This window comes from Eucalyptus grandis, chromosome 3 (assembly GCF_016545825.1).
Source record: "Eucalyptus grandis isolate ANBG69807.140 chromosome 3, ASM1654582v1, whole genome shotgun sequence".
Lineage (NCBI taxonomy): Eukaryota > Viridiplantae > Streptophyta > Magnoliopsida > Myrtales > Myrtaceae > Eucalyptus > Eucalyptus grandis.
Window position 1 is genome coordinate 46,951,288 of NC_052614.1, and position 11,036 is coordinate 46,962,323.

The 11,036-nt window shown below is 40.7% G+C and overlaps 3 protein-coding genes across 3 annotated transcripts in view; all 3 read right to left on the reverse strand.

Annotated features, from left to right (window-relative positions):
• The window catches only part of LOC104439801 (disease resistance protein RUN1-like), a 98,888-nt gene that overhangs the window by 29,084 nt on the left and 58,768 nt on the right, over window positions 1-11,036 (reverse strand). The window lies entirely within an intron of this gene.
• LOC108960389 (disease resistance protein RPV1-like) lies at window positions 1,145-10,066 on the reverse strand. Its single transcript, XM_039309671.1, has 11 exons — window positions 9,765-10,066; window positions 9,618-9,685; window positions 9,409-9,501; window positions 8,327-8,497; window positions 8,042-8,186; window positions 7,738-7,882; window positions 7,016-7,213; window positions 6,477-6,838; window positions 4,812-5,922; window positions 2,076-2,147; window positions 1,145-1,933 (listed from the first exon to the last, which is right to left on the reverse strand). The coding sequence occupies exons 1-11, from the start codon at window positions 10,064-10,066 to the stop codon at window positions 1,145-1,147; spliced, it is 3,456 nt and encodes a 1,151-aa protein (XP_039165605.1).
• LOC108958623 (disease resistance protein RPV1-like) lies at window positions 9,770-10,578 on the reverse strand. Its single transcript, XM_039308784.1, has 2 exons — window positions 10,475-10,578; window positions 9,770-10,367 (listed from the first exon to the last, which is right to left on the reverse strand). Exons 1-2 carry the CDS (start codon window positions 10,501-10,503, stop codon window positions 10,115-10,117), a joined length of 282 nt encoding a protein of 93 aa, XP_039164718.1. The 5' UTR covers window positions 10,504-10,578; the 3' UTR covers window positions 9,770-10,114.

Sequence of the window (11,036 nt, forward strand, 5' to 3'; positions counted from 1 at the left end):
ACTACTCTAGTGAGGTCCAAGCTCGTCTGTGGCCAGGTTGTCAACCACTGCCATGGCCAGTGATTAGCCAAAGAAGAAGGAAAAAAAGGAAAGAGAATGAAAGAAAAGGAAAAAAATAACATAAAAATTTAAAATAATTAAAAACTTGATTTAAAAAAATAAAAATAAAAGGAAAATGTGTTTGGTGAAAAAAAAAAAAAAAAAATACTTAGATATAAGTGAAAGAAACAAGATCTAAAAATGAAAAACATTTTCCCCACTTATGGTTTTTTCATTGACAGAAAATATTTTCCTTGACTAGTTTATTTTTCGTAAATCAAACGGCAAAAAGTCCAGCAAATGTTTTCCTGAAAGTTATTTTTTATTACAAGCCTTCACTTGTAAGAGGAATCCTCTCATCCTTTCTAATAAAAAGGTAAATTATGTTGAGGAATATCTTCATTGTATGAAAAAAACAAAGATTTGTAATCGACCTCGATGGCGCTTCGACTCCATACTTCAACCGGTTAGCATCTTCGAGCTCATTAAGGATTGTTATACCGCTGCCTCGAATAATATTCAGGACTGGCAAAAGCTTTAAATTTTCGCATACGTCCAATGCAACAGGATGGGAGAATATTGGTAAAGTGGGACGAGCAGAAAAGATACCTTCCACCTTCCTGAGACGTCGTAAATCTTCGAGCCCATTAAGGTTTATTGTCCATTTGCAATGAAAATCTTTCAGGACTTCCAAAAGCTTTAAATCTTCGAGACCATCAATCTGTGCTAAATCGCAGTCCTCTAGTTCTAGTTCGACAGATGTTTCAGGCTAGAAAATTTTAGCTCGGAATCTTGCAGTGTTTGAGACGTAGAGTCCATAAGTTCGAGGAGGGAAGTTGTGTGAGGTCTAGCTCCTTCATGTAGGATAAAGTGAGTTCCCGGAGCTTGGTAAGACCACGAAAATCCCCAGGGAGATTGGTGACATTTGGAAGGGACAATTCCAAGGTCTCTAGCCTTGTCAATCCCATGATCCACCACATATTTGGGGTCTGATTTGATGACCCCGCTTCTATCTGCTCATCAACATTCAAGCATAGCTTTTTTAGATTCGTCAGATTTGTCAATTTGAGGTCTGCCACAATTTTGGATCCACAACAGAGAGTGACTAAACTGGAGGGCAACTTTGGTAGTGCTTGAAGTCGTTCACATTTACATACGTCAAGGGTTCAGAGAGAGGGAGACCACAAATGCCCCGAGGCAGCCCCGCCACAATGGATGACGATAATCTCAAAATTTTCAAGGAGGATAGTCCTGAAATATCACAACTATCTTGGGCCTCCAAATTTGTGCAGCCAAAGAAATCTATCTCTTCCAGTTTCTCTAACTTCACAATATCTTTAGGAAATTTTTGTAGGGGGGTGCGTTCCATTTTCAGCGTCTTCAAATTACTCAAATAATTGACTGACTCTGGTAGTTGTGTGATTCTAGTGTCTGAAAGGTCCATTTCCTCCAGCTCCTTTAGCTTCCCAATGGAAGATGGAAGTTCACACAACTTCTCACACTTCCTTAGAGAAAGTCTTTCAAGCTTCAGAGGAAAATCAAAAGTTTCTAGAACCCAATCAATATTAGCACCATCCAGCGCAAGACATTTGAGTTTCGTCAGGTGGCCAATTGGAGATATGTCCTTCAACTTTTTACAGTTACGAGCACTAAGTACTTCAAGGTTCCTTAAAGAATTATTTTCGATATGAATTTCTACGATGTCAGAAGTTCTGTAAAAAATTCCTTGCCACTCAGTTGTAGGATCGGCAGCTGGACTGCCTTGCAGTTTCTCAAATTCAAGGATTTCAAGCACTTCAGTTGCCTGATGAACGCCCAAAGTGCAAGTGACCGTGTACAATCTTCCATTATCAATATCTCCAAATTGGTTGAAGCTGAAGACTTCAATGATACCCTATGCAGATCACATCCTTGTAGGTTCAAGACTTTCAATTCCTCCCACCTTCTGCAATGAACGTGCAACAGAAGATATCAGACTTTACTCACTCACACCTAAAATCTTATCGTGAGATTTGAAAAGCAAATATCGGCCATACCTCCATGAGTTGCCTCCACTCTTGTGGATATTTGGTGACCGAACTCCTAGACAGATTGAGAATGAGCAACTTCTTCAAATCCATATTACATAGCTCAGGAATGAAATGGCACTCTTTGTTGGAATTTTGTTTGATAAAACAAAATGAGTGCCTTTTTTTTTTGTCCCACATAGAAAAGGTGGGAGCAGGAGGGTAAGTTTAAAAATGTGGAATTTTCCTTTTGTGGTTAAAGGAGTGATTAGGTGGGGCTAGACCCCACCATACCCACGTGCGGGTGCACGGATAATTGCGCGATTATTTGGCGCACTTAGCACGCCCGCGCGCCCGCGGTTTAATTTGCATTAATCCCTTGCTTTTTTTTTTTTTTTTTTTTTTTTGGTTCAAAGGTTGCCTTTTAATTTGAGAATTTCGGAAATGAAATATAAATGAAAATTGAAATTCTATTTAAAATATATATATATATATATATATATATATATATATATTCCGAATTTTATTTGTGCCTTTTCAAGACAACCTTTGGAAAATTACTTATTCGGTTTTTAATTTATCCGAAGGATTGCAATTGTTCGTTTTTTCGACTTCTTCCGAAGAGTCGCGTTGGTTTATCCGAACAATTTTCTAAAGACGTGTTTGTTCGCAATTTTCACGAAGAGTTGCAATACCGTTTCATATATATATACTTGTCATTTCGGAAAGAAGGGCGTTGTCATTTTCGAGTCCTCTTTCTGATAAACAGCAGCCAATTTTTCAATTGTTTCTTAGAGAGACCCTGGAGAAATATTAGAATTGCTATCTAGTATTCTCACTTGAGACTTTGTTGTATCCTTGAGGAAATTTGCCGGTGACCATTAGCAACGTAGTGGAGCAAATAAATCCTTAAAGAAAGTGATATCACGCCTCAAAGTCGAGTTGTTTTTACTCGATCCGATTTCATTGTTCTACCCAATTTGAAGCATATTTTCCAACACTCTTGCCAATCAAGCCACCTCAAATTTGGAAGAAGATTCTCAGACTTTCCCTCAATGGTAGTCCCATTGAGTCTGTGTTCCTCAAATTCGATTTTTTGCCAAGTGCTTCACATGTAAAACGGACGGTGCCACCCTCTTCAAGTGTGAGACTAATGCCTTCGACACTTTCATTATGCTGTCGAGTGTCGACGGGGGAAGACGGATCAGTAAGTTGAAAAACTTTAATTTCTTAATCCTTTAAATCAAATGAGACAAATTAAATTTACAAAAATCAAGTGGGTATCCATTTCGCGCTCCGAATCGTGTTTAAGAACAAATCCGTTTTTTTCCCTGCTCCAGAGATTGAATAGTTTATACTAGGAAGCACGGACACTCTCCTGAGCCCTTCCGTGTCGCGACACGCAGTAAGTTCCGGCATGCACGTGTCACAGGGTAGAGGTAGCAGGGGTTGGTGTTCTTGAGGGAGGCGGAGAAGCGGGAGGTGGAGGACTCGTGTGGGCGCCGCGCCCAGCGATGAGTTCCCACCCAACGCCTCCGCCGCTGCAGATCCGATCTGGCTAGCTAGATCTGCAGCAGCCATGGCAACGACGGGGGAATCTCTACGGAGCCCAATCGCTACCGACATCTCGATCTAGCCTGTTTGGGCCATGGACAAGCCGGTCGAGGCCAGGAGCCGTCGGAATCTCGACCATGGTCAAGCTTCCACTGGAATGGCATCCCCTGCTTCCACTTGGGGCTGCCGTCGCATTCCTTGACGGTCATGCGAGCTTCTTGGTCTGGAAGACGAAGCCGCCGACGACGACGAAGAGAGGCAAGGGTCTCACCGGGTTCGAGCACAAGGTTCGCCCGGCAGACGGGACACGTGGTTTGCATCAGCGCCACGTTTGGATGCGGACGCAGTCGCAACACAAATCATTTGCTAAATATATTATTATGTCTATTCTTTTCAAAAGAATATATAAGAGAATTCTGCAGTATCGCGTTCAGCATAAGAATAAATCGATGTTGAGAACGTGTGTTTGAATGAATTACCAAAAAAACATGTGCATTAGAATCAAAAAAAAAAAATGATAATTTATAATGTATATTTAAAAATATTCATTTATTATTTATTGTGTCATTACGTGTTACGTGTTAGAATTTTTCATTTTCTTGAAAAATGACATATCAACGTATTATGTTGCTTGCCGATACTATTTAGAATTTATGTTATTTATGGATGGTTTATCTCACATTCGTGACCCTCTAAAAGAAATTTCTAAAAGCTTTTGAAAACTTACCTGACCATCCTTTAGAATGGAACATACATCATTGAACTTCCAAATCCTGCAGCGCTTTCGAAGATCCTTCCCCTCGTCAATTTTCCTTCTGAAGTCTCTTAATAGTCTGTGCATTCTTAATTTATTATTTTCTCCATCTTCCAAGAAATGCATGTTGCGAAGTTCTTTTGTTTCAAAAGAAGGATAGCAACCACAAGCCTTCCACATGTTAGAGGGAGTCCTCTCATCCTTTCCAACAAACGAACACGTTCCCTCTAACATCCTTTCCAACAAACGAACACGCTATGTCCAGGAATATCTCCTTTGTACATTCATTTAATAAATCATAATTTGCGTTCAAGGCAGCTTCCACTTTTCCCTCATGTGGATGATCTCTTAAGTAATCCTAGATAATTCTCCATGTCTCTGGAATGTACTCATCTTTAAATAATTTGCCCAAAACACAGTAGCCATAGCCTTCTACTTGTGAAGAAGAATATGGATACCTCGTCTGATGTCTCTAAAGGGAGTGACCCCGTAGGAGAGTTTGTCTTTGCAATAATCATGTCCTTGTAATCCCTGTAGGGAAGGCCATTGACATTAGGATAGCCATGGCTTTGTAATTTCCGACACTTCCGAATTGTTATTAGGCATTCATCAGACAACTTCGTGTTAGATTCGTCCAGCAGAGCTTCCAGTTTCCGACAGCTAGAAACATAGAAATCACACAAAAAGTCTAGCTCATCAACACCATCAATAGATTGTCGCTCATGGCATCCGACAATTGACAGAGACTTCAGCATCTGTAAGTTTGATAACTCACATATTTTGCTAATAGGACACTTTTTAATGGTTAAAGTCTCCAATGATTCCGATGCAACAAGACCTGGAATCTCAATCAGCTTCTCACATCCTGAAACCTCCAAATGTGTTAGCTTCTCTACTTTCGATGGAATAATTAGTTTCTCCAGTGAACTGCACTCACAAACAAGTAATGCATTCAAAGATTCTAAACCGTTGAGGCCCTCAACAGTACGGAGCTCATAGCAGTCTGATATAACCAAAAGCTTCAGCAACTTTGAGTTTGATAGCTCGTATAACCTTTCAACGGAACCACAGTACTGTACATTCATTTCTTCCAAGAACTCTAGGGCCTCCAGACCTTCAATCTCAACTAGCTTCAGACATTCTGATAGCCACAATTCTTTAAGTTTCTTTAAACGCGTCGAGATGAATAACCTTTGGAGGAGTTCACAATTAGTCACTGACAATGCTCTCAGTTCTTCGAGTCCACTGAGCTCAATTTCTTGAAGCTGAGATTGAGAAAGTCGTAGCTTGGACAAGTTTTTCAAGTTGGAAAAGATTGACCAAGATATTATTGAGTTGAAATTAACAAGTCGCAGCTCCAATAAGGAGGGAGGAAGCTTCGTGATATATTCCAAGTCTAGTCCGGATAAAATAAGCTCAGTCAGACGAGGAAGAGAACCAAACTTAGTAGGTGGTGCAGGGACACTAGAAAGAGACAATTCTAATTTCTTCAGTTTAGATAACCTCCTAATCCACCCTAAGCTAGAACTTGGCAACAGATATGATGAAGCTTTAAGCACATATTCAGAGCTATCAGATAAGAGCAATCAACCAGATTAGTCAAGTTTGAGAGATCCAGAAAAATGCGCAATGCCGATGATCGAAAATGCAGATAGATCAGACTTTTTGGAAGCTCTGGCAATTCTTGAACCTCATTACAACCTGTCAACTCCAGTCTTTCAAGGTGGAGAATATGATTGATTGTTGTCGGCACTCCAGAAATATGGGCACCTAATAGTTTGAGAATTTTCAAAAGAGGACAATGTGCCAATTTCAATTGGAATTTCACCAGTTAATTCTTCACAATCACTAGCATGGAGCTCTTCCAGATTATTTAACATTCCAATAGTGCTGGGCAATTTCCTTGTTGGAGTATTCTCCATCGATATCACTTTCAATTTCTTGAGATTTCCAATTGAATCTGGTAACTCAGCAATTTTAGTACTGGATAAATTCAACTCCTGCAAAGACTCTAGCTTCCCAATTGAGTCTGGGAGTTTTCTCAACTTAATGCACCCAGAGAGAGAGACTCAAGTTTCACAAGCTTCCCAATAGTTTCTAGAAGCGTGCTAATTTGTGTGTACCTTAGAATAAGGACAAACATAAACTTCTTATCACCACTACAATCAAGAAGGCATTCAATTTGTATGTTTGACAGATCCAACTCCTTCAATGAACCCGGGAGTTCCAAAAAACATCCACTAGAAGCAAGGAGCTTCAGATTTGTAAGCCTTCCAATTTCTTCAGGCAAATCCTTAAGAGAGAGGCACTCTTTAAGATTTAAGTGAATCAAGCGCTTTAGCTTCCAAATGGAGGGATCAATCTCAACCAAGTTTATGCAATTGTAGAAACTCAGCCTCTCTAGACTGAAGCATGCAGAGAAGTTTGGTGTTCTAGTTATGCCTTCGCAACCTCTGAGGTTTAGAACTTTCAGATTCTTTGCCATCTAACAAAAATGATTCACCATCAAGAGAAGAAAATAGTATATATTACATCATACGCCAATTAGAATCAAAGCAAATGCATATCATACCTTGATTAGGCTCCATCCGCTCTAGTCATCTGTGATGCTGCCTGCAACAATCTCAAAGACAACCAAATTCTTCATAGATAGATTGGTTACCTCAAGATCAAGGGGCCTAGGAGAATACCAAGAAATCCACCTTAACTTTGAAAAATCATCCCCAAAGTCTTTGGCAAAGGTTCCCTCCTCTAATTCAAGGAACCTTAGGTTGGGCAACCTACTAAGTTCATCATGCGTAATTACAAGTGGTTGATAATCACTTCCAGTTAATATGAGTGCCTGAACTTTTTTCTTTCTCTGCCAAAGCAAACACAAATGAAGAAGCATGAATTTGAAATATATATTATAGTAAGAATTTGACAAATTTTCAGATTCTCGTTTGGGGTAAAAGAATCGAGAGGCCTCTAAGTGGGTATGTAAACTCTTTTCTACACGTATCCAACTCATGAAAACAATGAATTTTGTTTACCTGTTTTGTTCTTACAATGTCCATGCCTTCCTCACAAATCCACACCTAGCTACGCTCTCCAAGATCATGCAAGCACTCCCTCAGAACAATTTGCCTCCCAAGATCTTTGAGCTGGTCAAGCATCCATAATACATCACCATCAACAATCTTTACCAGAGACATTTGCATAAGAACCTGTATCCCGAGTCTCAGGAAAAAAATTGCAAGCTTCCCACATGTAAATTGCATTCGTCTTTTTGGTATTGTTGACAAAAAAGCTAGTAATGTCAAGAAAAATCTCCTTTTCCTCATCCCCTAATGCTTCATAACAGATCATCAACTGCTGTCAAACATCCTTACGAGGTGTTCTTACTAGCCTCTCCATAGTCTCTTTCCATATCTTCTCTGGTTGGCGATAGAGAAATGAGCCTATGACCTCAAGAGCCAAAGGAAGCCCTTTGGTTGTGACAACAATTTCTGATGTAGGAATATGGTATTGATATGGTGGATAATCTTTTCTAAAAGCATGTATGCAGAAAAGCTTAAGAGTTTGATCAAAATTAAGTTCCTTTAATTCGTATATCAAATCCTCCTCCAGGACTTTTAGAGTAGCTTCATTCCTGGTTGTAATGATTATCCTACTTCTTGAACCAAACCAATCTCATTCCCCTGCTAACTTCTCTAGTTGTTCTTCCTTATCAACATCATCCAAAACGATGATGACCTTTTTGTTGCGAAATCTTGTCCCAATTTGGTTAATGCCATCATCAATGTCATGAATGTTGTCCACGAATCTAGAGTCGAGAATGTCTACAACTGTTTCTGCAAATTTAGTAGGCCCCCTTTTTCTGATGATTCTCAAACATCTCCAAGAAAGCAGCAATCATTGAAATAAGAACAGACCTGGTTGAAAACAACCTTCGCAAGAGTTGTTTTGCCAACACCGCCTATCTAATGAATACCAACAAAACAAACACCTTCACAGTCAACATCCAACAGCTTCATTATGTCTTCTACACAATCATCCACTCCAACCAGCTGATTTTTCACATACTTATGCTTTATCTTCAACTTTACCAAAACCTCTCGGATGATCAACTTAATAGCTTCCCCATGCTTGCCACATATACGAACTGCCTCAGTTGAAAAAAGACGGTAAATAGAGATGTTATCATTTCTTTCAAGTCAAAGCAAAAGTATTTGGATTTATGCATAGATGATTCGCAAACAAGGAGTCAGTTAAGAAACATGCACATAATACAAAGGTAAAATTTTACACGTGAGACGGAGGTCTAATGTTTTATACCTCTTTCCCAACAATGTAAATCTGTCTTCAAGCTTTCTCTCTCTCTCTTTTTTTTTTAGTTCTTTTTATACCATCAATAGGAAATGCAACTTAAGCTTAAAGTTCTTCATGCTTCATGAATGATTTCCAAGCTAGATTGAGCAAGATGGAATAAATAACTGGACCTACAAGTTAAATTAAAAAAATTGAGTTGAGTAAGAGCAGAAAGAAAACTTAACAAGAAGAATTGATGAAAAGAAGATGGAGAAAAAGAGTGAAAAATATCCAGTGAAGGGTAAACGAGGGGCAAAGAAAAGAAGGAGGCTTGCTAAAATGAAGCATTCCTCAGAAACCACTAGTTGCTTCACTCCTTAAAACATCAGAGTAAATTTGTGATATTAGATTTCAGACAAGGCAAATAACATACAAACAAAAGCTTTGAATATCTTGGAACTTAACACACCCTCGAGCATATGTAGGTTCTAGATCTACAAATCCACGTGTATGATAGAGGAGGTGTGTAATGTTATGTCATTGCAAATGCCTTCTTGATATGATGCTTAATTTTCATTTACCCACCTGATTTTTTTGCTTGGTCTCTGTTTAAACTGTACTCTGATGTTTGAAATTGCATTCTAGACTAGCCAAATGAATGAAATTTTTTTGCGGAACTTCCTGCTTTGGTTGGTATACGAGTGACCACGACCAAAATGAAGAGTTAATTAACTCATCAGTTTTCTCCTATCAATTATCACTTACCACTGATGAAAGGCCCATCAAAGTGAGGAACATAATAGAGATTATCCAGGCTCATTAATTTTGAAAGCTGGTTGCTGACTACTAAAATGGAGCCTGCCAGATTTCATGAGTCTATACATCAATGACCACACCAGACACAAAATATACTAGCATCCAACTGAGACCCAGACAATGTACAATTACTGCCAACTTCTTCCCGCATTTCAAACCGTCGAAATTCCCAGAAATCTTACCTATGCAGAAAATGGCAAAAACTGAGGAATTCAAATTGTACATCCTAATACAACCATGAGATTGCATATAAATGACACGAAAATAATATCAAAAGAACAGAAAATTGGAAAATTAGTAATTACCCTCTCGTTTTGAGGTCCCATCCCTTCAATTCAGCAACTTCAACAAAAGCATCCTCCCACCTCTTCACTTCCTCAACCCCAAACTTCTTCCTGTGCTTGGCCATGGCATTCCTGTACAGCCCAGTCCTGAGCTTCACATCCGAGGGCGACGCATCGAAGAACACCGGCAAGATCTCCTTATTCCCCTTCAACCGAGCCACGCAGTCCACCATGTGGGCGACCTCGCGGAGGCACCAAGAGCTCGACGCGTAATCCTTGGAGAAGATGGGCACGTAGATCTTGGACACGTCGAGCGCCCGCATGAGCTCGCCGCCGATCTCCCTGCCGACGTGGAGCTCCTCGTCATCTCGTTAGACACGGATTCCAGCGCCGAGCATGTCGTGGTAGAGGCAATCAGTAAATCCCGTTCGAGTATCAGGCCCCCTGAAGCTCAGGAACACCTCGTACTCCTCGCCGGCCGGCGCCGGCGCGTCGCCGCCGCTCGCCGCGGCTCCGGGGTTGCTCGTCTCCTCTCTCCTGACCGTTGCGCTGGGTTTGCGGAAGAATTTAGACGCTTTCGATTTGACGAACGCGAGCACGGTCGGAGCGAGCAGTCCCAAGGCCCTGACAAAGATGCAACGAAGTTTGGAGACTGGCTTTTTCATTTCCATCTTTTGGGTTGGTGAGCTTTGAGGCGGAAGAGAAAAAGGAAGAGTAAGAGAGCGGCTTACAGTCCGCCGAGCATCACGGTGGCGAACATGGCGGACACGCCGCGGGGCGTGCGGCGGTAGCCGAGCGGTGGCGGCTGGCAAGACGAGCACCACACGAAGGAAGAGCCGAAGAACGACACGGCGCGTGCGGGATGAACTTGAACCCCATCGCGATCATGGGTCAGCTCGGTCTTCGCTTCGGATCGGATGTGCAGTAATCTTGGCGTTCGGTCTGGTCAAAGAGTTGACGATCGTCCAAACAATTTTTGCCGCGGGCCTAATTATTACTACAAGGGAGCTTTATGTGTAGCTAAAGAAGCATAACAGAGACACAGGCGATGGGCGTTTCCGCCAAACCACTGGCGCTCGTGTAATTCGGTAATTTTCAGAATTTCTTCCTAAATCATTTTACGCAATGAATGCGCTTGTCTTTCTGATATCCTTATTTCAACTTTAGTAAAACCTAAATTTTCACGAATTGAGAAGTCATAATCTTTGCTCACATTCAAGTTTTGGTTATATGTTTGGCCGGTTGATTCTAAAATTGCCTTAAAGAAAGGTCTCATTTATTCTTGTGATTTTT